General features: G+C 32.5%; 3 protein-coding genes and 1 pseudogene across 3 annotated transcripts; 2 read left to right on the top strand and 2 right to left on the bottom strand.

Moving 5' to 3' along the window:
* The first annotated feature begins 7280 nt into the window (after positions 1-7280).
* On the top strand, positions 7281-8954 carry CASP5 (casparian strip membrane protein 3). Its single transcript, XM_085728135.1, has 3 exons — positions 7281-7577; positions 8250-8373; positions 8565-8954. Exons 1-3 carry the CDS (start codon positions 7357-7359, stop codon positions 8778-8780), a joined length of 561 nt encoding a protein of 186 aa, XP_085584261.1. The 5' UTR covers positions 7281-7356; the 3' UTR covers positions 8781-8954.
* A 3667-nt stretch (positions 8955-12621) lies between these two features.
* On the top strand, positions 12622-15273 carry LOC146904147 (NAC domain-containing protein 100-like). The gene is made up of 3 exons (XM_085728137.1): positions 12622-12823; positions 13680-13978; positions 14504-15273. Exons 1-3 carry the CDS (start codon positions 12628-12630, stop codon positions 15044-15046), a joined length of 1038 nt encoding a protein of 345 aa, XP_085584263.1. The 5' UTR covers positions 12622-12627; the 3' UTR covers positions 15047-15273.
* A 1314-nt stretch (positions 15274-16587) lies between these two features.
* LOC146904148 (Pentatricopeptide repeat (PPR) superfamily protein) lies at positions 16588-18438 on the bottom strand. The gene has a single exon (XM_085728136.1). The coding sequence runs from the start codon at positions 18406-18408 to the stop codon at positions 16849-16851; it is 1560 nt and encodes a 519-aa protein (XP_085584262.1). The 5' UTR covers positions 18409-18438; the 3' UTR covers positions 16588-16848.
* A 2573-nt stretch (positions 18439-21011) lies between these two features.
* LOC146904149 (uncharacterized) lies at positions 21012-23392 on the bottom strand (annotated as a pseudogene).
* Positions 23393-27020: the final 3628 nt, after the last annotated feature.

Consider the following 27020-nt stretch of genomic DNA (forward strand, 5'->3'; position numbering starts at 1 on the left):
TCAGTCTTTTCCTCCTCCTTACCATCGATCTTGACCATTGATAATGTGGAGATCAATGGTCAAGATCTCCACATCATTTCCTCAAGTTTTTTTTCTTCTTTCCAATGGATAGAAGCCAGGATCCTTTGCTAGTTGCATAACTGCACTATTACTGTTTTGTTTTGTTTTCCTGATAGTTCATAGTTACTTGCAGTTTGAACTTTATTTCTTTGAAATTAATTTGATAATGTTGGTTCCTAATAAGTTAACCTTAAGGTCTTTATACATTAAATTTGGAAGACCTTGTGTGATCTGTATTGCAGGTGTTAAATCACTTCATATCTCTTTAGTTGGTAAGAGTATATGGAATTGTGCTTGATATATCAATTGTGAAGAAGTTGAGTTCAAATCACATTCTTCCATTGGAGCCAAAACCATAGCTAAGGCCATACTGGATGGTTACATGATGAAACTAATCATCAAACTGATTTGGAGTATAGTTTTCTAGTATATTCCTAATGGGTCGAGCACGTCGTAGAAAGGGCAACCACATCTAGTTAAGGGTTGCATTTGCTGTCGATCTATTGTAGGCAGTCATATACCTTGCATATTACCCATATGTAAAATGTATTGCAAAGGGGAAGAAGTAACAAGAAGGGTTTAAGTTTGACTGAAGTTAAAACTAGTCGTTTTGGTGCCTTTTTAAAAAATGAAACAATTTGAAGCTCAAAATGATCTAATTTTGGTCTTTATTTTTAATTAAAACAAATATGGTCAAACAAGGGAAACCCGATGAATATCCGATTTTCGCTAATTTTGAGTAAATTTCAATCAAACTGTGGGTTTCCAATTAATTAACAATAGTCTGGTTACTTTAGAGTTTCAACCATTCAAAATGTAGGTTTGAGTGAAACATAACAAATCTTGTTACAATAAAAGTGCATAGAATTAGATTTTTTTTTGACAAAAGTGCATAGAATTAGATGTTTATTCGTAAAGATTAAATAAAATAATAGTGTTTATTTTTCAATATGGTTGTTGTCGTCAGAATTGTAGAAAGACACATTAAAAATGGAGGAATCTCACTTTTGAAATGTAGAAATTTGTGATTCTAAGTTTAGGTAATGAAAGAAGGCACTGAAAGGAGCCCAAATTTGGTCTCATTTTTCACAATATGTGTATGGGGTAATGTGACTTTTTTTATTGAGAGAAGCATGACTTTCAAATTTTGATTCAGATAAAAAGTGAAAGAGGAGGAGGACACAAGGAACACAAATATGGTGGTGGTATCGTGAGATATGATTGTGGTATTAAAAAATGTTTCCATGGTAGCAATGGAGGTTTTTGAAAATTCTGATAGGACTGACTGATTCAAGGGGTCTAATTCCATTGTCCACGTGTGGGGGCCTCATTTAAAGTAAAAATGAAACTTTATACAGGGTTAACTTAGTGTGTGTTTGGTTCAGCTTTGAATATAATTGATTCTGACAGAATTGATTCTGATAGAATTGATTCTGAGAGAATTGATTCTGAGAGAATTGATTTATGTTTGGATACAATTATGTAGAATTGATTAAACAGACTGATTTATGTTTGGATACAATTATGTAGAATTGCTTTTGAATGTATAATTACTAAAATAGACATAGCTAAAGGAGAATTGATAAAGAAGGAGAATTGATAAAGGGCAATAAAGGAAAATAATAGGTTGTAATAATAAAATATAATATTTACTGTTTATAATTGATTCTAGGAAAGCTAGAAGCTAGGATTTGTAGCTTCATGGAGAATTGCTTTTGGAGGATAAAAGCAATTCTGAAAAGCCAAACCAAACACGTTGTTTTTGGCTAGAATTGCTTTTGGCACTGTAGAGAATTGCTTTTGGCTGGGCAGAAGCTGAACCAAACAGCTAAAATTGACATCAGGGGGAATCGAACCCGAGACTTTAAGAGGAACACACTCTTTAAGAGTTCGAGTTTGACTAAAGCTAAAATTACGTCGTTTTGGATCATTTTAAAAAATACAAAAAAATACGAGGCTCAAAACAACGGCACTTTGATCTTTATTTTAATTTAAAAAGCACAGGAGAACAAGGAAAACCGGATAAACCATCATTTTTTTCGACATTTAATAATTTCAATCAAACTGTAGGCACCCAATTTAAGGGCACTCAATTAACATTCTCGTCACTTTATAGTTCAAACCGTCTAAAAAACGTCATCTCAAACTGAAGCATGATAAATCAAGTTTCAATAAAAATGCATCAGAACTAGATATTTAATCGTTTGTGCTTTCATGTATTCAGAATTGAACATGCTAAACGCCATTTCCGCCTTATAGGCATGTAATCTTGATCCTTATTGTATCTTTTTGAAAGAATGAAGTACACTTAATGTTTGTTTAACATCATATAAGAGGTTTTATATTATAAGAGTTTCGGAAGAAACCGGTAGCAAGTCAAATATTAGGAAAAAAAAAGGATGATGTGGCTTAATATCATTGGAGTGTGACTCTAATATTTACCTTACGGTTAAATATATTTTAATACACTGTTTTATGACATGAACATGTGACTTGTTACAAATCATTAACTCGAACCATTTAGCCAATGTTGCCATGTTCATTACCTATATTCAATGTGTGCATTTTGTATTGCCTTCTTATAGGAAAACGTTAGAACAAATCGAGAAAAACGTGATTACAATGAAAGCAAAAGAAGGCAACAAATACAAATGGGAAAACAAGATAAACACAAAAAGTATACAAAAAGAAAAACCGAAAAGAAAAGAAGGAAAAGAAGGGGAAAAGGAACAAGAATAATTTAAATTTGATTGAAGATTGAATCCAAAATGACTTATTTTGGCTTATTTTTTTAAATATTTTTTTAAGAAAGAGAGAGAAAATCGAGATTCAAAATGACATCATGTTGGTCTTCATTTTTAAATACTCCATCCGTCCCATAATAACTGAGCCATTTGCAAAAAAAAGTGTCCCAAAATAACTGAGCCATTTCACTTTTCAATACAATATTAATTACTTTTTTCCCTTTATAACTCGAATTAATACTACTTTCATCATTCCCAATTTAATATATTCCGCTTTACATTTATGATAATGGAGAATGCACCAATACTTAACAAGTGCACTTAAAACTATTTTTCTCTCTCCTTCATTTATACATTTTTCTTAATACGTGTGAAATGAGCTTTTGGCTCAGTTAATCCAGGACGGAGGAGTAAAAAAACACGATGAACAAGGAAAATCGGTTGAACATTCGATATTTTTGAGTTTTTTGATAAATTTCAATCAAAATAAATTAGGGTTAAATATGTTTTTAGTCTCTACAAAATTACAAGCTTTCAAGTTTAGGTCCTTACCGTCAAAAAAAAAAAAAGTTTAGGTCCTAATTTTTTTATTTACTTTTATTCCTTATTTACATTTTATAGGGACTATTTTGGACAGGGGCGTATCCCTTCATTAGTGTGAGGTAGCCAAGGCTACCCCAAAAAATATATTATGTTTGAATGAGTTGGTATGTTTTTATATTTAGCTACCCCAAATAAAAAATATTTAGCTACCCCAAACAAATTTATTTGTTAAAAATTAGTATAAATAAGAAAGTTAAGAAATTACTACAAGATTGATAAATTTATTTGTATTAATTTAACACTTTCAGTCTCAATAACAAATATGGAGAAACTTTTGTAAGAATAAAAATTGTTAAAACAACATTAAAAAACGGATTAAATATACAATGAGTTTCTTGCAAATAACTTATTTGTTTACATTAAAAAAGACATTATTAGTCTATCTAGTACGTAATCAATTATGAATAAAATTAAATTTTTAAAACGCATTGTGCCCAACTTTTTTGAATAGTTATTGTCAATTTTTATTTTCTTTGTTATTGCTTTAATTTAATTTCATGTAAGTAAAAATTATTGTGTTTTTTTTTTTAACATATTGGTTAAGTTTATAGGATTAATTTTGGTTTAAGTCTCTAACACTCTCGATTTTTAAGTTTAGTTCCTAATATTTTATTTAATTTTTTCCTAAAAAAAATATTTTATTTAATTTTAGTCTTTAATTTTTTGTTATCGAGATTAAATGACCAAAAACGCTCATTTTTTAGAGAAAAATTGAATAATTTTTTCGTATTGACTAAACCTAACAAGGTATAATTTATAGGACTAAAATCAAATTTTTTTTCTTTAAATTTGGCCCCTGCGTGAAATTTCTGCTAGCTTTGCCGCTGATTTTGGAGGACTAAAAATATCCATTAAAATTTTGCAGGACTAAAATTACCATTAAAATTTTATAGGGACTAAACTTAAAAACTAATGATTTTGTAGGGATTAAGAATATATTTAACACAATAAACTATAATCTGATTACTTTAGAGTTCCAACAATCCAAAACGTTAGTTCGGTTGAGTCATTATTATTTGTTATTTTTGGTAGTGGCCGAGGTTTGATCAACTCCGACCTTGCATATATTATTATTCTTGTTTAATAAAAGTATCTAAACTAGATATTGATATTTAACTGTTTGTGCTTTAAAGTATCCTTGATTGAACATGGTAGAAGCATTTTCCGCCTTAAAGATAGACTCAACCGAACTATTACATCTTCATGAAAATTTAAAGTACACTTAGATGTTTAACTTACATCATATAAGAGTTTTTGATAGATTTTAATCAAACCGCGGACTCTCAATTAATAAACAATAGTTTAGCTACTTTAAAGTTTCAACCATATATACAAATCGTTAGTTCGATTGATACATGATAAATCTTGTTTCAATGAAAGTGCATCAGGAATATATATTTAACATTTTGTGCTTTCATCTATCCTTGATCAAACATACTAAAAGTCTTTTCTGCTTTAAAGACAGACATTTAGGATCCCTATTTGTATCTTTAGGAAAGTTTAAAGTCAGTTAAATGTTTGTCTTACATCATATAGTTAAGGGTTGTATCAATTAGGATCCCTATTCATAACATATTTTTAAAGTATTTCAGTTTATGATACATTTGAGATATGGAATAATTTTAGAAGGTTTATTTTGCACTAACTTTAGAATTTAGAAATTTCGTTAAACTTTTGAATAAATATATAGGATTTTGCATGATGTGAGCTAAGTTTGAAGAATGGGTACTAGGGTTCTTTAATTTGAACTGAAATTGAGTACTTCGATTGGTGAATTTTGAGTAGTATAAATTAAGTTTAGAATAATTCATTGAAGGATAAAATTTAGGTTCATTTTTCCATATAATTTGTGTTATGCTTCACTTTTCTTTAAGGTATAATATACTTTTAGTTATTTATGCATTTGAGTAAAATAAGGATACTTATGCGCATAAATATGCATTTCAATACCAATAACTAATACATAAATGCATTTTTGACCTGTGAATAATTTAATTTGTAATGATTTTGGATAAAATAAGATAATTTGAGACTTTAAAAAAATTGAAAGTGGGTTGCATAGATCAGAGTTTGAACCCAGAACACCCCACTTCTCCACGTTTAAAATGTGTGAGCTTCAATCATTAGACTACTTGACAACAAAAAATTGAAAGTGGTAGTCAAATTTATGTAAAAAGACCTTATAGACTAACAAGAAAAGATACAATTGGCCATTTTATTACTACCTCCGTCTCTAATTATAAGACCCTTTTGAGAATTTTTTTGTCCCTTTTTATAAGACCCCTTTGCTATTTCCAACTGCATTAATTATTTCTTTAGATACATGCCCCTATAGGGATGGCAATACGGGCCAGCCCGCCCCGTTTAGGCCCAACCCGCTATTAGCCCGCAAAAAACGGGTTGGGACGGGGCGGGCCAACTTGAGGGGGTGGGCTCAAACTTATACCCCGCCCCGCCTAAAGGCGGACTAGCGGGTTGGCGGGCTGACCCGTCTTATTTTTTAAATATTTTTTGTCGATTGTTATTAACAAATACGCTGCTATTATAAAGACAATAAATTCAATATAAAGACTCTAACATTAAACAAATCTCAAAATAAATCCATCATACATCCAACATAAAACAAATTACAAAATAAATCCAACAACATGAAATAAGTCTCAATATAATGCAGTGGTGAATCAGTTTTTTTCTAGAGGTATTGGACTAGTGGTGAATCAGTATCACTTATCACTATCAGAAAGAGTGGGACAATTTAAGGTTGGGTTGGTATCATTTGTCCCAATTGTTTATGGGATGTGTAAATTAAAAATTCGGTCACTAATAGTAAAAAAGAAATTTTAATAAGCCCGCGGGCCAGCCCGCCCCACCCCGCTATGACCCGCTTTTTCAGCGGGCTTAACAGGGGCGGGCCAACTAGAGAGATGGGCTCAAAATCTCACCCCAGCCCGCCTAAAATGGCAGGTTAAACGGGCTGGTCCGACGGGCCGAGCCCGTTTTGCCACGCCTATGCCCCTATTTATTATACATCTTTTTCTTCAATCATCAATAAATAACATGTTGAAAACATAAACCAACCCGCTCTCTTAAAGGATAAAATTGTAAAAACAATAGTAATTAAAAACATATTTAATACAAATATCCACTATCTTAATTCCCGTTATTTTTTCAAAAGGGTCCTATAATTAGGGATGTAGTAATATTTTTTACAATCACAAATGTTGGTAAATGTTAATGTTTTTTTTTTTTTTGAGGGGGTTAGTAAATGTTAATGTTATGTTGCGGGTAATAACAAATCTTTAACCTCCTTATTATATGACTCCTTAAATCTTCTTAATAACTTTACTCCCTTAATTTGTCAAAAAAAAAAAAAAATTTACTCCCTTAATCATCAAACCAACTTTTGTATGTCCCTTAATTCCATTTAATTATAATGATGTGGTTGTATATTGAAACAAATAATAAATCAATATTTGTTTTGACCTGTCACCCTCACATGTGAATGAAGTCCAATTCTGTCCTATGACCCTTTTAGGAAAGAAAGAATATTTCTGATTATGGAAATCTTAGTGGAGTTGGATGAACACCATTAAAATATTAATATTAGAACATAGAGCTAGTAAAGCAGGTGTAATCTCTTAACAAAAGATAATATATATTAATAAAGCTTTTCATAATGAAAGAACAATATTTGTTGTGTTTTCAAGGAAAGGTAAATTATTTCACACAAATGGATTTGTTTGTTTTGATTAGGTATAATTTATAGTTTATGGATGTGGTTCTTTTAATTAATTTATGCACCACACTATATGTAGCATGAATCATAAGAGAATGGCTATAAATAGCTATTATTCTTCCATTCAAAGTACACCATCAAATTCTATTCTATCCCTTTAAACTCTTTTCAAGTATTAAGGTTCAAACTAATATTTTCTCTCACTTAGGAAAAATGACAAAGTCAACTTATGTTGAACTTGGTGAGCAAAAGACATCCAACCAAATGGGAAACATGAAGAGAGGAGTGTCTGTACTTGATTTTATTCTGAGGTTGATTGCAATTGTAGCTACCTTAGCAAGTGCAATTGCAATGGGAACTACAGATGAGTCACTTCCATTCTTTACTCAGTTTGTTAGGTTCAGGGCCAACTATGATGATCTTCCAACATTGAGGTATACATGTATTTGATTAATTTGTTGAATTTATTATTCATTTTGTACTTCAATGTGAGTTACCACCTTAACCTTGTTTTTTTTTTTTTGACAATAGAGACAATGAAGTTTAAACCTTGGACCTCATGCATATTAATCTTTTTTTACTAAACCAATCTTAGTGGCTTTTAACCTTGATTTCTTATAATAAGGCTATCTCATTTATATTAGTTGTCAAGATTGGTTGTCTAAATATATCCTTTTTTGCAAATTATTTATGTTTTTTTTTTAAAAAAAAACTTCATCATAAAATTTATCTTAAAATTCAATATGTACGTGTTGGGCTAGAACCAAATATAGAGAGATACCTAGGTGTTACATATTCATAGATATATATGTAGAAAAATAATGAATTTGACTCCTAAAAGAAAGTCAAGTAGAACAATAAAAAAGAGTAAAGTATAAAATGAAAAAAAAATTAAGAGTTGTTGTTTTAACACATTTTATGATTTATCATGATTTACTTCTAACATTTTATGATTTATTTTTAATGATAAATGTTAGTAATATAATTCTTTTAATCCCTTAACTCAACCAAGTAAGTTACACATTAATGCTTAAAGTAGAGGAGTAATGATACAAATCAATATGCTAAACTAATCTCTATTTCTTGGTCTTTGTAATTAAATACAGGTTTTTTGTAGTTGCTAGTGCTATTGTGAGTGGCTACCTGATTCTTTCTCTGCCTCTATCCATCTTGCATATCATAAGGAGCAGTGCTGGAATGACTAGGGTTATCTTGATAATCTTGGACACGGTATTAATCTGTTAATGACAATATAATTTTGGATTAATGTGTGAATAAAAAATCATAGTTAATTAACTCGATACATTTTTTACGAGTAAAATCGTCTTAATATTCGATTTTTACAACACTTATTCACATTGCGCACCAACCACTTGCACTGGACCCGTGATTAATTAACTTTATACCATATATGCATGCAGGTAATATTAGGTTTATTGACAGCTGGTTCTTCAGCTGCAGCTTCTATTGTTTATTTGGCACACAAAGGGAATAGGAAAGCAAATTGGTTTGCTTTTTGTCAGCAATATAACTCTTTCTGTGAGAGAATTTCTGGTTCATTGATTGGATCCTTCATTGCAATTCCTCTCTTCATAATGCTAATCCTTTTGTCTGCTCTTGTTCTATCAAGACGTTAAACAATTCTAAACTCTTTGTACCATCAATGTAGCTTCCTTTTAATTTGTACTCATTGAAGAAAAATGTGTGAGTGTGAGTGTGTTGTGTTTATGTTTATCTCTCTGTTTGATATTCAATGTTTGTATCATTGTATTGGCTTTTATTCACAAGCTCCTTATATTAATTTTCCATGCTAGTTTTTATACAATTAATTATATTTCATTGAATTGGAAAAAACAAGTGAACAATATTTGTGGCATTGTTATTATAGAATTAAACATTTTTCTTTAATTGGGAAGGTTCTAAGGTAGATCATCTTGATAGCTGGTCCACAATAGACTAACACTTAAAAATCACCTGAAATTCTAACGATGGTTGATGATACTTCTAAGAGATACAAGTTCACGATCTTTCTCATCCTTATTGGTCGTGCCAGCAAAAGTCGAGCCAACACGCACGACCGTGTGCCCCACAGACACGGTCGTGCGCCCCCTTCAGCAGCAGAATAGGAAAGGTTTTGAAAGTGAGCACACGACCGTGCGTGCGCGTTATGCAGTCAAGTAAAAGATGTTACAAACTCTTGGAATTTTCCCATTATTGCCTTGTAATCCGAGTTTAATGTCTTGTCTAAGGTTCTAGGCTATAAATAGGTCTCTTATCACGCATCTTGGAATACCTGTGAACTTAATCTATATTGAAATCAAGTTTTACATTGTTCTAAGCTTATTATTCTTATTTTTCTGCACTTTACTTTTCTTGTCATTTACAATTTCTGCACTTTATAATTCAAGTCAATTACTTTTATTCGTTTTATTTTAATCCCTTGTCTACAATGATCATGAGTGAGTAGACCTTTATAGTATTGGGATTGTTGGACTTTTCTAATGATTGAATCCTATTCAACCAAATTCTAGTTTTTTTTTCTTTTTTTTATTTTAAATTCTTTTTCTAATCTAATCTCATCATTTTTAAACTCAATAACAAATATCAAACAAAGGACCGTAAGATGAAGTCTTATATTGTTATTTTATCATCTCAAATATCAAATGAAGGACCGAAAAGTGAAGTTTGATATTTGAATAAATGAGATTAGACAAGATAAACAAAACATGAGAATAGTTTTGTGAATTTTGAGACAATAAGATTTGCACTTAAAGGTTCTCAATAATAATCAATCATGAGAATAGACTTGATTGTTATTGAGATACATTCATTCATGTATTCTGAAAGGAAACATGAAATACCAAAGAGAATCTTGTCTTTAGAAACAAATTTAACATAAAGAAATAGATAGGGAATGTTTATGAGTTGGCATTATGATGAAAACAACAATCCCATGACGCTTTTTAATCTAAATTTTAAACCAAGCAATTATAAAATCAAACAACTTATTTCTTTTCAGCTAATCAAAATTAAAAACTAGATTGGTACTCACAGAAACTCCTTGTGAATCGACATTCTTTTTACTACTCGATAGAACCGTACACTTGCGGATTCGTATCATTTTCAACTTTATTTCTCTTGTAATTAATTTCAAGCCAAGGGTTATAACACATTTAGCGTGAGAGAAATTTCCAAAACATAAATATGAAAAGTTGCAAGGGTTAAATAGATACATTTCAACGAAAGGTGTATTGCTTGACTATTGAAGCAATGTAACGATTGTGTCAATTCATGAAGAAACTCTTCCAAAGAGTTGTTTCTCTTCACTAAAATGACATAAGTTTCTCTAAATAGAGACACTTTAGAGGCAGGAGGCAGAAATAGTGACAGAAAAAATCACATTCTTGTGAGTCCAAATTCTGTCGAACATAATATTAAATCATTCTTTCTTTTCTCTAGTATACGAGGGAAATTAACATAACTTTAGTCACTAAACTAGCATCGATCGACACGTTTGTGTGAATGTGCAAGTCCCTTAAAGAATTCCAAAGTAAAAGTTTAGTGTTCTCACGAATCAAAGCTAAAATTTAGTGTTCTCACGAACTTTAGAATTTATATACACTCTTTCTTATGTTTGTATTCGTGTTCTTCTTCTTGTTCAAGTTCTATATAGTGCCTCAATAAAAATTCTAACATTTAGTAGGTTTAAAATGGTGGCAGCCAATAAAAGAGAGTAAAAGAAACCATTTTTTTAAAAGTCGAATCCAAATCAAATTACATAAAGATTAAGTTCAATTAATATAAAATTCATTAAGAACACTGAAATTAAATATCGTCATAGGTTTTTTTAGGGAAAATATCATCATAGTCATTTTGGTCTATTTCTCCATGATCAAATACGACGCTAAAAAAAGTGGTGTGTGGTCAATTAGTGATGGATCAAATTCTTTTGAGTCTAAAGTCTTAACTGAGTACACCCCCATAGTATAGGTAAAAATAAATACAAAATGGTATCTACAAAATATATCATACTCTATATCCGTCGTTAAGGTTAGTGAGAACAAAATAATTAGAAAAATAATAATAAAAAAAGCATAAATATGTAAAAAAATACCAAGACTTCTACACTGATATTTGAAAAAAAAATCAAGAACCACTGAGAAACAAAATAGAAAACAAAAACAGAAACAAATCATAAAAATATAATTAGAAAGAAATAAAAACTCAATTAAGGAATCAAGGGACTAGTAGACATCCTTGAAGAAGAAGGAGAAAAAGAAATGTGAAGTGTGATAGAGGAGTGGCGTAATGAAGGTATTTTTATTTTATTTTTACCGTAATGAAAAGAAGGAAGCAAGAAAGGTTGTATCACAAAGGGGAAGAAGTAAAAATAAGGATGATTGAAGCCAAAACTATGTCGTTATGGATCAATTTAAAAAAAGGAAATAAAATATGAGGCTCAAAACAACGCCGTTTTGATCTTTATTTTTAATTAAAAAAACATAGGAGAAAAAAGGAAACCAGATAAACCGTCACTTTTTCTGGATTTTAATAATTTCAATAAAAATTTGGGCTTCTAATTTAACAAACTGGTAACTTTACAGTTCCAACAATTCAAAACGGCAGTTCAAACTGAAACATGATAAATCTTGTTTCAATATCAGTGCATCGAAATTAGATATCTTATTATTTGTGCTTTCAGGTATCCATGACCGAAAATTTTAATAGTGTTTTCCGCCTTAAAGGCAGACAATCAAGATCCATACTGTATCTTTAGGAAAGTTTAAAGCACACTTAAATGTTTATCTTATATCATATATGAATGAGTTAAATCCTAAAAAAACCTCTGTAATTTGGGTGAGGTGTGAAAATAGGCTCTGTAAAAGAAAAAACACAGATTCCACCCATACAGCCTATGTGAATAGTTTTAGTCCTTCTGACGTTAACATATATGTTTAAATGATTTTCGGCAAACATGTTTAGACCATTATAAAACGTTTCTCTCCATACAATTTAGAACTTTTTAATCTATTTTATTACCATTAAGTTTTTTTTTCATCATCGTCACAATTTTCATCTTTCAACTTTTGACATACTAAACCATGCACTTACAACATAATACACACTTCTAAAAGCATAAAATGTTAAACCCTCCCTAAATTTCATTACAACCACATTTTGCATACCCAAAAGTTCACTATTTAAGGAGTTTTGTATTCTTACAACTCAACATCTTTATCAATTTCATCAAAACAAACAAACTGTTTCTCACATCATTCACTCTCTTCTTTTTAAGCTTTTTCATTACATCATTCAACAAAAGTTTTTTTTCCTCATCAAACCTCCCTTCATTTTCAAACTTTAATAGGTTGGTATTAGTCATTCATTTTATCAAGACTTGCAGAATTAAATTTTTTATGCTTGTTTTTATTCTACATAGTTGTTAACTTGCTTCTTTGATGAAACAGAGGATTTTAGTGCAAGATGGGATCAAATGAGAATGTTTCCAATCAAAAAATGAAAAATGAAAAGGTCAAATTTCCTGTTGGTTGGGGATTCTTTCCAACCGATGAAGAGCTTATAAATCAATACCTTGTTAAGAAGGTTGATGACAATAGCTTCTGTGCTATAGCTATTGCTGAAGTTGATATGAATAAGTGTGAACCATGGGATTTGCCAGGTGAATTTAATGTTTTTTATAGGCAAATATTAGTTGTTATTATATGATATTATATTAGTAGTCTGGATTTGAAAAACTACGCCTTGGACTTTTTTTTGACAAATAAACGATGTTGATAGAGTACATTGATACAACATACATTTACAGTTGCAAAAAAGAAAGGATGAATTTACAAAAATAAAAGCAAAATACACAAGTCTACAAATATGACTTTATTCAAGTGTAAAAAATACCGACGCCTGCAGATCTATAAAATTGATGGCGCCAAAGTCATTGATTAGATCTGGACTGGATCAAAGCCAATCTTTCAACCTGAATCAAATATACACCGCATTAAGATGAAATATCAAGAAAACACTATACAACGAAGAGAAATGATAACAAACAACGTCGTACTTTGATGGCGAATTCATACAAACATACCAAAGAACACTAAAATTATGTGGAAATCACTTATTTAACTGAAAAAAGAAAGAAAAACAATTTGGAGAGGTGATTTTGGGAAAAAATTAAACCTAAACCACCCTTCATTGGTAGATCTAGGAAAAAAGAAAAGAAAAGTTGTGACGACTGGGGTTTGGCAAGGAGAAAGCGAGTGGTTTAATTACTCCTTAGATATATTGTCGGTATCTTACTTTGGTGGCTATATATTTTCTCTTAATTACTATGTGCCACTGACACATCATAATGTGTCAGGTATCTGCACCAACATGACACTAATAGGCGGGGTTAAATTTAGTTATTTTATTTTTTAAAGTGATTATGAGTGTCGATTTGTCAGTCTTATGTCTAATGTATGTATGTCTTTCAGTGTTCCATAACTTAATTATGCTTTCTTATTTTTTTCTTTATTTAGAGATGGCTAAAATGGGAGAAACAGAATGGTATTTTTTCTGTGTGAGGGACAGAAAATACCCAACTGGTCAAAGGACCAATAGAGCTACTAATGCTGGCTATTGGAAAGCAACGGGGAAAGACAAAGAGATTTACAAGGGAAATTCATTAATTGGGATGAAAAAAACACTGGTTTTCTACATAGGAAGAGCTCCGAGCGGTGAAAAAACCAACTGGGTCATGCATGAATACCGATTGGAGGGAAACTCACTCTCTGAGTACAACCTTTTTCCTGAGCACAACCTATCCACGCATGGAATGGTAATATTGCTTAATTTTTTATTGCTTTGTTTTTTTCAATGATTTCTACTCTGACTACATGTGAAAATTTGTTAGTGTATGTTCACATCGACCATGTGTTTGATAGAATTACGTTATGTTACCGTGCTTTTGAAAAGAAAATACTTTAAAATTTTAACAAAGTAACCATTTTATCATCGTCAAACTTATCGCTGATCCAAACATTTACTAAGATATGTTTGTAACAAATTATAAAAATAATGATTTTGATATATATAATTAAGAGATTAATTTCCTTTTTCTAAATAAAGTAAACTATTTTATGTTTGATCACCATAATAAAAGTAACTTTTATAAAAAAATCAATTATAAAATATAAATTTTAGAGAAACTACTCGAAACAACTTTTTGTTTGAAACATATATAATATTCTTTCATATAGTATTTTATTTAAAAAAACTTTAATAAATGAATAAAAATTAAATAATGATAGTTTTTTTTAAATGTTTTTTTCATTTAATATTAATTTGTTAACCTTTTTTGTAGAGTGAATGGGTTCTCACTAGAGTCTTTGAGAAGCGTAATTCTGGAAAGAAAATGGATGGTTCAAAACTTGGAAGGTCTAACTCCTCTAGAGATGGACCTTCAAATACTAATGCATCTCTATTGCCTCCGTTGTTGGATTCTTCTCCATACAATGGTGAAGACCAAAACACTATTTCTGATTTCTCAAATGTGTTCAATTCATTCTCCAATCCAAATCAAACAGAGAAACAAAAAACACAAGATGACAACATTGTTGGTAACAATGAAACTAGTATCTTGAACATTTCTTCCTCTTCAAAACAAATGGATGTTTACCCTTTAGCTGAAGCAACAATTGCTGATTCCAACCAAACCTCAGTGGTCGGGAATTCATCAAACTTTTTCTTCTCCCAAGAGTTTTCTTTTGGGAGAGACTTTGATGCTGATGCTGATATCTCATCTGTGGTATATGGAAATGACATGTTTCAAAGGTGGTCTGGGAATCAAGGTTTTTCACCAGCTTCTACTGGACTTGCGGCCAATGATAGCTTTTGGAATTTTTAATTACAAACAAAATTTCATGTTGGTAGTGTGTCTGCATGTCAATTTATCTATTTCGTTTTGTGGTATACATATTTTATCAGGTGTATTGTATAATATCTGTTTTATCATGTGTATTATATCTATTTTATCTGAACTTATCTAAATTTCAGTTGTAATATATATATATATATATTCATGTTGTATGTTTTCAAATTAAAATTTAAAAAGTTTGTGTTGTTATAGATAAATTTATAAAGAAAAGTATCCGACAAAGATTGATAGTTACTTTAAATTTTTTCGAAGAAAAGTATCTGCAAAGATTGATAGTTACTTTAAAAGTTTTCTAAAGGACTAGATAAATTGATCAACGATGAGTGTGTTTGATTCGCAAAATCAAAATAAGAGACCAGATAATACAAATATGTTCACGAAAAAAAAAAGTATAGTACAACTCTTATTGTACCTTGTATAATTTATAAACTTATCATGAGATTGAACAAAACAAGGTGTATGGAACTTCACAAAAACATTAATTCTTATCTCATTAAACCATGAGACAACTTTTTTTCAAAATACAAACTCTCAATAATATAGGGAAATGTTAACCAGTGCTCCGGGGCACTAGTTAAGGAATTATAAAAAGAAATGTTTTCTTGAAAATTGTGTATTTTACATTTTAAAACTTGAAAAAATATTGCTTTTAATGTTGACTTTATTTTTTCTTTCCATTTTTAGCTGCTTAACTAGTGCCCTGGAGGCACTGGTTAACATGACCCATATCTAAATACCATTTTTAATACACACACATATATTATTTATCTTTTCTTTTATTTATTAATAATTTATTAATATTTACATTGGTTAATATTAATATAAATTATTTTCATTTATACTATCCATTGTTGGTGTGATTTTGTTTTTGCAGAAAATCTGATTTCTGTTAAATTATTAGGCAAATTTTCATGTCACTAAGTGATCTAACGAAAAATACCAAAAGAAGCTCAATATTTTGTAAGAAATCAAGCTTACTTTCATGATACAAAGCTAATTTGTTTAAATAATTCTATTGAGGTTAAATTTTGTGTCTGTCCTTAACTGATGCCATGAATATAAACCAAATTTCCTTATCAAAGCGAGGTTTCATTATATTTCACGAAAAAATTGATTATTAGTAAACATCCTTGAAGAAGAAGAAATGTACATGATTAATGAAGAACAATAGAAACCGGATTACAATCATTTTTTCCGGCTTTTAATAACTTCAATCGAATTATGGGCTTTTAATAAATTATCAGGTGTATTGTATGATGTCCGTTTTATCAGGCGTATTGTGTCTATTTTATATGTAATATATATAATCATGTTGCATGTTTTCAAATTCAAATTAAAAAAGTTTGTGTTTTTAAAGATAAATTTAAAGAGAAAAGTATCCGACTAAGATTGATAGTTATTTTAAAAGTTGCTTTTAAAAATATTTCTTTTATATTAAAGGAAATGATAAACTGATTAATGATGAGTGTGTTTGATTTGCAAAATAAAAATAAGAGACCGGACAAAACAAATTTGAGTTAGGCATCTACACACTAGTTTTGGCTACTGTTTTAAATTACAATTCAAAAAATCACCATTGAAACTACAGTACAATATCAAGATTACAGAGATATCTGCTGTTACAATGTGGCTGCAATTACATCAGAATTAACTGTGTAATTATTTGCAATGTTTGTGATTTTTCTGCAACTTCAAAATTGTGACATTGTAATTGCCAGTACAACCACAATTAAAAAACATGGTTTCAATCCTAAAGCAACTAATATTCATCCTCAGTTACATGCTTCAACAAAGCTAGAGCCACGGATTTTCGTTACACCGCTATCAACCATTAACTTCCTTACCTTCTCAGCCCCATCCCACTCACCTCGCGAAGCATATAAGTTTGACATTAGAACATAGTCACCACTGTGGTCTTTTCTCATACTAAGCAGCTTCTCATTAGCCACTTTTGCCAACTCCACATCTCCATGAACCTTACAAGCTGCAAGCAGAGTCCTCCAAATAATTGCATTAGGTTCTATTTTCATAGAATCAATGAATTTAACCGCTTCCTTTAAAAGTCCAGCGCGTCCTAGCATGTCTACCATACACCCACAATGCCTAATGGTTGGCTCAATCTTATACTCACTACTCATAAGATCAAAATATTTATAACCCTCATCAATTTTCCCAGCATGACTACAAGCTACCAAAACACCAACAAATGTAATTTCATTTGGACAAATCTTAGTCCTCTGCATCATCTTAAAAAGACTAAGCGATTCCTTACCATGTCCATGTAATGCCATCCCAACAATGATCGAGTTCCACGAAATCACATCTTTATCTACTATCGACCAAAACACATCAAGTGATTCTTTAATGTTTCCGCATTTGGCATACATATCAATAAGAGCATTCCCTAACAATGTACTCAACTTTCCCATACTAATCTCCATGACCTTGGCATGTACTTTTTTCCCGTTTTCTAAATCCCCTAAATCAGCACAAGCAGACAATAAACTCAACAACGTCACCTCATCCGGGAAAATCCCGGCTCTACACATCTCGTTAAACAACTCCAACGCCTGTTTGCTCAATCCACAAACAACATAACCCGCAATCAACGCGTTCCAACTAACAACATCCTTAACCGGAGCCTCGTCAAAAAGTATCCTCGCGCTCTCCATCTCTCCTTGCTTAACATACCCAGTAATCATCACATTCCACGAAACCAAATCTCTCTCAGGCATTTCATCAAACAATTTCCTCGCAACTTTCACATCCCCACGTTTCGCGTACCCAGCAATGAGTGAAGACCAAGCAACCACATCCCCCTTACAAGAATCATCAAAAAGTGAAGTTGCAACATTCAAGTCACCACATTTAGCATGAAAAACCAAAAGGGTATTCCTCACAACCACATTTGAACCAAACCCAAGTCTCAAAACCATTCCATGAACCGCCGAACCAGTATTAACCAATACGAGCCTAGTACACGCCTTAAGAACAAACGGAAAAGTGTAGCTATCACCCTTAACAGAACGTCGATGCATTTCCGCATACAACGAGATAGCTCGTAAAGGATTAGGGCTCTGAGATGAACCTCGAATCATGACATTATACATAAATGTGTCTGGTTGGGGAATTTGAGCAAACAGTTGGTGTGCATAGTTTGTGACAGTTGGAGTTGCGTTGGGACCCACAAGTGAGGTTGAGATTGTTAAGACAAGATTTCCGAGGAAGTTAACGTTGTTGTTGAAACCGTTGATGATCATCAAAGCATGGATTTGTTTGAGGGTTTTAAGGTTGGGAAGTGTGGGTTTGAAGCCTATTCTTTTTCTGATCATGTTGCTGCCAAACTTTGTTTCACATTAGTGTTATTTAAATGTAGTATTCTACACTTTTTAAGAATGGTATAATTGAAAATTATATGTTTTTTTCTCATAAAAAATAGAATTAAATCAAACTTCAAATAAATTCTACAATATAAAACACATTTTTAATTAACACAAAAATAAATTCTACAATATAAAACACATTTTTAATTAACACAAATTCTTCATTCTTAATTAACACAAAAATAAATTCTACAATATAAAACACATTTTTAATTAACACAAATGGATTTGAAAATATGATCTGGAGTTTGGCTATTTGATAAAATGTGTTTATAATATTCTTGTTAAATAAGTTTAAATCTCATCCCAAAAGTTAACTTAAATAATGAGGGTACTCAAACATATTTATACACTAACCTGTCTGGAACCTGGGTAATGTGGGACAAATAACAAACTACAGACAACTTCAAAACCAACTTCAATAATTCTACCTCAAAGTGTCCAACATGATTGTTATCTATTCTATTTCATACTTCATTTGAAACAAAGTCGTGTCTCTCAAAATTTCGTTATTATTTGAAGAACTCTTAATAAGAGGATTCCAACAAAAAAACTTGGCACGTCGTTCCTTTTTGTTCTTTGTTGTGCTTAGGTGGATGCAGAAAAGAGGAAACCGTTAATTATCTTTTTATGGAATACTTTTTCTTTGGTAGCATTTAGTCCTATGTTATGCATTGGTTGGGATTTCGTGTATTCAACCGTCAGATGTTCGCATGCATGCATTGTAATTTGGTGGTTCACATTTGTTTCAGAAGAATATTCGGCTTTGCTTTCACGTGATTTGGTCGGCTTATTTATGGATCATTGGGAAGGAGTATAACTCATAGATTTGTCGTAACGAGGAGCAGAATCTTGATCAATTACCAGATCACATTAAACTTTTCTCGTGGTGGTGGATGAAAGATAAAAAACCACATTATCCCAAACTTTCATGATGTTGTCAACCGACTCAATGGACTTCACATCTTTGATTTCTTTATCTTTCCGATCCACTTTGACATCATTAGATTTGGTTCTACAGTCTCTAATGCATTTAGCTCTAACAATGGCAACAACATTCATAAGTGTGGTATCTCTGTCAGTCACAATAAGATTAGTTTGATTAAATTGGATTTCTCTATAATAAAAGTAAATCACACCTTTGTTTCCTATCAACGAACTCAATTAATCATATCATCTCAAACTTTCCATGTATCTTCGATAATAAATTAAGGCACAATGTCTACTTCATTATCGCAAAGTTTAGAAACACCGAAACCAACAAGAGAATGTTTCACATCAACAGAACCAACAAGAGAAGGTTTCAGATTAACGAAAGCTTCAACATCATTTGGTTTTACATCAATGAAAGCTTTAACCATATAGGATTTTAATTCGACGAAAGACTCGACATCACTTGATTTTGACTCAACATAATTGTTAACCACATTTTCAACCATAACTATCAATAAACAACAAAACATTGCAAAAAAAAAAGAATTAATAACTAATTCAATCATTACATGCCACAAATACTAGGATGCTACGACACTTAAACACCCTTGGTCACATTGGCAGTCAGGGCCGTTCCTGACAGTTTAGAGACTCAGTTGTAATCTTGACAATTTTCGTTAAAAACATTATTAAAAAAATCCAACACCACAAAATCCAACACCACTTATAGCTAGTGATAAATAATTAAATTGTAGTTAAATATGTGAGCATTGATTCAAACATGACTTTTATCTACAGACAAATAGACATTTACCTACCAAAAAATAACATTAGTGACAGATTTTGTCATAAGTAAAAGTGATATTTTTTTTATCCTACACCCCAACAATTATACCCTTATCCCTACAAATATTTGAGGCCCCAAAAATTGGAGGCCTAGCTCCAAAGAGTTCATTGCTCTTGCCAAGGAACGGGCCTATTGGCAGTTAACTGTCGTTGGCAGCTACAATAGTGAATTCTGCTCTTTACCCAAATGATTTTGCTCATGCCCAAAGTAAAAGACCTTATTGCCCCAACGCATGTTAAGTCACTCTAGTGCAAATGTTAACGTATGTTAACTCACGTTACGTAGGTTAACATGCGTTAGTGTTATTTGTAGAAAAACTTTGCGCATGTTAACATGCGTTAGTGTAATGCAGTGCGTGAGTTAACTCACGTTTCCATTTGCACTAGCGTGAGTTAACTCACGTTCATAGTAGAAACAGAAACTGCATTAAATGCATGCAGTAACAGAACAGACTTTTGAAAAGTCTAGAAAGACCGTAATCACGCCACATTCATAACTTAACCAAATTACGTCAGTTTAAGAAGTTTATCGGGTAATACGGCATAATCGATCAAAATTACTTAAAAACATCGTTTTTCTCACAATCACGTAATCACATATAAACGATCCAAACGGTCCAAATTTCATAAACTCGCCGGTAATGACCCGTAATAATTTAAACACACTTAATGACACGTAAACGATACAAAATAATTCTTTTCATATATTTATATAATATTAGTTACATATTGACCATAAATATCAAAATTACACAATAGGCCACCAAAAAATATGTCGGGGTGTAATACCACCAAAAAATAGGACGAACACCCACTGACCCAAAAGTGTCATAACCTATCTAACTAGACTAGTGATAGTGCATAATCTTCATCTTCATCCATGACATCGTTCTCTTGCTTTGACTTTTCTAGAGTGTCCAAAGTAATAGGATTGTGCTCATTTGTTGGTTTCTTTGGCGGCTTCGGCTCCTTTGACATGAGCTCATCCAAGGCGGCGTTTCTATCCAAAAACTCAAAAAGCCATTGCTCCGCGTCACCAATCTTGTGAGTCATCCACTCCTTAGGAGGAGGTGGTAGAGGACAATTTTCTTTCAACTTCACATGAAGAAAGTGGTCCGGAATCAAGCAAAGACACATTATGTTGGAATGTGGCTTAAGTGGTGGAGCACTCCGGATTGGAAAATATGTCTCACATGAACCACCCAATTCGGGCAAAGTCAATAGAACAACCGCTCTATTGTAGCAACTAGCAATAATGTGACCCATATCCGGAGTGGTCAACCACTTCTCTGGAGGTGCAATACCACTTTTACTTGTTGGAGGGTGTAAACCATCCAAGATAAGTTTGTAACGGCTCTCGGTAGCATATATTGGCAAGTAGTCACTCTTGTGAGTTTTCAACTCATTAATAAGTGCATGACGAACCAAAACATGATCTTCCTCATTAAATCCCATGTGCCTAGCTACGACTCGGAAACCACAATTACCATCCCCTCTAACATTCACAATGTCTTCAACGTAAGGTCTCATGAGATTTTGAATTCGTGACATGTATGGTATTTGCAAATAAGGTTGTTTTTTTGAAGTAGGAGTTGAAGTTTGTGAGCGGGAGCAAGTGCCAAGACGTGAACCTTTAGTCTTTTGAGACTTACTCTTGTCAAGTGAGCATCAACTATCGGGATTTTGAGGATCAATAGTCTCCCACCTAGAGGGGATTCGACCGGTGGACCTCGTTTTTGGTGTAGACATCACCCTTTTAGGTGCCCCCTTGGTGGCCACTTGTCTCGGAGGTGGCTTCAACATTGTTTCCTCCGGAAATCCTAGTTCACGCAATTTGTATTTGATGAAAAGTTTCATCTTGTAAGTGGCCCTCTTGATATGTTCTTGAACGGCGTCCCATTCCTCCGTAACGGAAAAATTGGCATCAACCTCTTCTCCAATTACACTCAACCTTCGCCAATGAGGGTGTATTTCATCCAAAAGAATAGGCAATTTTTTCTTTCTCTTCTCGGCAAGAATACAAGCACAAGGCAACCCGGACGTTGCCATTTGCTCACAACCACAATCTTCTTTAGCAAAGCCAAATCTCCTAGACCTTTCAAATTTTTCATCGATGAAACCCAAAGCGGCCTTAGAGACATAACCCTCCAACTCGGAGAATAACTTGTTTTTTTTTTGTATTTGTGCACCATGACAGTTTTGCTCCTACCAAAACTCCCATGTATCTCACCGAATTGGTTTTTCAACATTTTGTCAATTTCATCCCAACATGATGCCAAATCTCCCACACTACTCCTCAAGTATCTTTTCAATTGTGCATGAGCCGATTCAACAATGTTGGTGGTCCTACACCCTAGATGCAAGTATGTATTCGTCCATGCCCTCACAAAATGCTTCTTAAGGGGCAATATGGTTTCCTCAACATATTTAACAAACAATGGAAACAGTCCGCATACCTCATCTTTGAATGTCAACCATGCAATTGCAAATGAATCCTCCGTAGGAGAGTTAACCACATCTCTCCAAACACTAACTATTTTCTTAACAAGCTCACATTGCTTGTCATCATCCGCTTCCTTTGCTTCTTTGGCAACAACTTTTCCTTTTCCTTTCGAAAGAAGCATTGCAAGTCATGGTTGTGAACTCCAAAATGCATTGTAATCCACCATTCTTGTGTTTTTTTTTCAAAGAAGCATTTCAACCTAAACAGACAATTGCACTTCCTTGATCCCGTGCCTTCAAGCTTCGGTTTCTTCCTTGTCTTAGGTGGCTTGTATTCACCACTCCTCTCACATTGCATCGTCATGTATGTCGCTATTGTACTAGATTTATCTATAGAAATAGTAAATCCAGCCCTAGCCGCTTGTCGACGAACCCAACCAAGCAATTCTTCTCGATCTTTCCATCTCTCGTTTGTTGTAAAAAATTAACCGGTGTTTACTTGAATAACACGAATACCGGTAGGTACCGGTTTAGGCTTCTCTTCAAAGTTACCGGTAGGTACCGATTTTGCTTGATTGTGAAGTATGTGAGCTTCAACTTGAAAATAAATTTTCACTTTAAACTTCACATCATTGGTTGGTTTGCCTACACCGGAAGCTTTGTTTTTGCCCGGTTTGGGCTCAACGCCATCCTCCGCCACATTTTCAACCATGCCACTCAATGTCTACTCAATAAAAAAAAACAAACAAAAAATAAATAAATGACTTGTGCGGCAAGCAAAGCAAGTAAAATAAGAGGCGCAAAATTTCAAAATCTGGGCAACACACTAGCGTGAGTTAACTCACGCTAGTGTTATCTTCTTGTGTAAGTTAACTCACGCAGCACTTACAACTAGCGTGAGTTAACTCACGCTCAGCCCTAGCACCTACTGAACATAATGACGTGACATGCAAAAAAACCAGGAAAATAGGAAGAGTTTTGGGGATACATTACCTGTTCTTTGATGCTTGATGAGCGTAGAAACTTGCTTCCTGACGATTTGCAATGAAGATTTTGACCCAAAAATTCGTACTTTTTGGGTTTTTGGAGGTGGAGGGAAAGAAAAAATGGTGCTTTGTGCTTGTCTGCTGGGTTTTGAACGGAAAATGATACTTAACGTGACTTAACTCACGCTGCGTGACTTAAGCCACGCAGCGCATGTTAACTCACGTGGCGCATGTTAACATGCGTAGGGGTATATATGTATTTTACTTTAGAACTGAGCAAAAATGTTTGGGTAAAGAGCAGAATTCTACAATAGTTAACTATCGTTACAAGTTCATGTCAGAACCAACGAAAATATGGCAGAGAAATGCAATAATGTAAACGGGTAAAAAGATGCAATACATGTTTCTTGACGTCAAATGAATATAGAAACTTTCTAGCAATCCTTCTTCAATGATTTGAGACAGATTTTGCAAAAAAAATTGAACTTTAGGCTTTTGGATGGAAGAGAAAAGAAAATTGGTGAATGGATAATGCATTGAAGAAAGCTGTCCGATATATAAAAGTTGATAGGAATGACAGTTAATTGTCGTTGCCGTACAACGAACGACAGTTAACTATCGTAGGAAGCGAACGATAGTTGATTGTCATTGGGAGTAAATGTTTAATTTTGTAGGTGTCTGAGAGCAATCCATGCTGTCTAATGAGCAATTTTTATTGTTGGGGTCATTACGGGTCCCAACATGCCCGATGCTTAAGTATTATCTTACACATATGCATTGTCAAATAAATACACATTTACACGTTAACTTTAGCCATAACATAAGAAGAAGAATAATCCTCTACAAAAGAAAGAAGAAGAAGAAGAAGAAGAAGAATGTCATAAGAGTTTGCGTATATTGTAGTCAAGTCAAAATTCATCAACACATCACTTATGCAGTATGAAATTCAATGTCATGCTCACTTGTTTTTATCACTTCTCATAACATATTTTACCAAACTAACACTAAATTACTAGGTGGGAGAGATGTATTATATCACCATTTCGGGATGGATGGACAACACACATATATATATTTGACCAAGTCCTCAGAGCTACACGACTCATTATGAGCCTCATGTAAGTAACTAATTACGACAAATATAGGGTTGCACAATATATCGTGGAAATGGAGGGCTACCCCAATCTACATAGAAATTTCTCTCTTGAAATTCTTCTGAATAATTCGTCATTAGTGGATTTTATTAACCACTTGATTTCAATTGTTTGGTTAATTTTTTTTTCTTGTAATTAATTTATAGCCAAGGGTTATAACACATTTAGTGTGAGAGAAATTTCCAAAACATAACTATGAAAAGTTGCAATGGTTAAATAGACACCTTTCAACGAAATGTGTATTTCTTGACTATTTGAAGCAATGTAACCATTGTGTCAATTCATGAAGAAACTATTCTAGAGTTGTATATCTTCACCAAAATGACATAAGTTTCTCTAAATAGATACACTTTAGTGGCAGGAATAGAGACACTTTAAAGGCCAGAATAGAGACACAAAAAATCATATTATTAAGAGTCCAAATTCTGTCGAAAATAATATTAAATCATTATTACTTTTCTTTAGTGTACGAGGAAAATTAACATAACTTTATCCACTAAACTATCATCGATCGATACGTTTGGTGTGAATGTACAAGTCCCGTCAAGGATTCCAAAGTATCCTGAAGGGGATTCTTCACTAGACCCTTTTGCATCTAGTTGGTATAAACTAGTGGGGACAAATCAAACCTAAAACTTAACGTGTTCTCACACGCTTTGAAATTTATATACACTCTTTCTTATGTTTGTTTTCATCATCTTCCTGTTCAAGTTTTGCATAGTGCCTCAACACAAATTCTAACATTTAGTAGGTTTAAAATGGTGGTAACCAATAAAAAAATTGAGTAAAAGAATCCATTTTTTTTAAAAGTTGTATAGTGTACCCTCTTGATTTGGCGACGAGCAAAATTTGTTGAGTGGGGTGGGAGTCCTTTTTTTTACACCTAAGGCAAACTTCAATTCACCAAACCAAAGGTGCTTTTTTCTGCGCATATTCCCAGGTTAGGAGGATATGCATATAAAATAAATAATCTTCAAACATCATAACATTATACATTAAAGTTGAATCCAAATCAAATTACATAAAAATTAAGTTCAATTAATATAACATTTATCAAGAACATTGAAATTAAATATCGTCATGTAGTCTTTTTTTAGGGGAAATATCATCACAGTCATTTAGGTCTATTTCTCCACAATCAAATATGACACTGAAAAAATAGTGGTGTGCGGTCAATTTGTGCTGGATCGAATTCTTATGAGTCTTAACAAAGTACATCCCCATAGTATAGGTAAAAATTAATACAAAACGGTATCTGCAAAATATCATACTCTATATCCGCAATTAAGGTTAGTGAGAACAAAATATCAAGGAAAAAAAATCAAAAAAAGTATAAATATGTAAAAAACAATCACGACTTCCACATTGATATTTGAAAAAAAAATCAAGAACTACTGACAACAAACACAAAATAGAAAACAAAAACAGAAACAAATCATAAAAATATAAATAGAAAGAAATAAAAACTCAATTAAGGAATCAAGGGACTAGTATACATCCTTGAAGAAGAAGAATAAGAAACGTGAAGGGTGATGGAGGAGTGGCGTATGGAAGGAGGAACAAAGGGTTTTGGTGGCATATGTGAAGATATTTTTATTTTATTTTTACCGCAAAGAAAAGAAGGAAGGAAGAAGGGTTGCATCATGAAGGGAAAAAAGTAAACATAGGGATATGAGTTTGACTGAAGTCAAAATTATGTCGTTTTGGATCATTTAAAAAAATGGAAAAAAATATGAGTCTCAAAACAACACTATCTTGATCTTTATTTGTAACTAAAAAAGCATAGGAGAACAAAGGAAACCGGATAAACCGTCACTTTTTCCATCTTTTAAATTTGAATAAAAATAATTTGGGCTCTCAATTTAACAAATTGGTAACTTTACAGTTCCAACAATTCAAAACGACAGTTCAAACTGAAACATGATAAATCTTGTTTCAACAAAAGTGCATAGGAATTAGATATTTTATTATTTGTGCTTTCAAGTATCCTTGACCGAAAATTTTAATAGTGTTTTCCGCCTTAAAGGGTCAGGATCCATACTGCATCTTTAGGAAAGTTTAAAGCACACTTAAATGTTTATCTTATATCATATATGAATGGTTTAATTCATAAAAAAAAAACCTATGTAATCTGGGTGGGGTATGAAAATAGGCTCTATAAAAGAAAAAACACAAATTCCACCCATATAGCCTATATGTG

Source organism: Medicago sativa, chromosome 7 (genome assembly GCF_051527215.1).
Source record: "Medicago sativa cultivar Bolivia chromosome 7, Bolivia_mono, whole genome shotgun sequence".
In the NCBI taxonomy this organism is placed as follows: Eukaryota; Viridiplantae; Streptophyta; class Magnoliopsida; order Fabales; family Fabaceae; genus Medicago; species Medicago sativa.

Excerpts from the sequence above, each read along its gene's own strand:
- CASP5 (XM_085728135.1), top strand. The coding sequence starts at position 7,357 with ATGACAAAGTCAACTTATGTTGAACTTGGTGAGCAAAAGACATCCAAC. Across the intron at positions 7,578-8,249 it reads GATGATCTTCCAACATTGAG|GTTTTTTGTAGTTGCTAGTG; the intron begins GTATACATGTAT and ends AATTAAATACAG. Across the intron at positions 8,374-8,564 it reads TCTTGATAATCTTGGACACG|GTAATATTAGGTTTATTGAC; the intron begins GTATTAATCTGT and ends ATATGCATGCAG.
- LOC146904147 (XM_085728137.1), top strand. The coding sequence starts at position 12,628 with ATGGGATCAAATGAGAATGTTTCCAATCAAAAAATGAAAAATGAAAAG. Across the intron at positions 12,824-13,679 it reads TGAACCATGGGATTTGCCAG|AGATGGCTAAAATGGGAGAA; the intron begins GTGAATTTAATG and ends TTCTTTATTTAG. Across the intron at positions 13,979-14,503 it reads ACCTATCCACGCATGGAATG|AGTGAATGGGTTCTCACTAG; the intron begins GTAATATTGCTT and ends CCTTTTTTGTAG.
- LOC146904148 (XM_085728136.1), bottom strand. The coding sequence starts at position 18,408 with ATGATCAGAAAAAGAATAGGCTTCAAACCCACACTTCCCAACCTTAAA.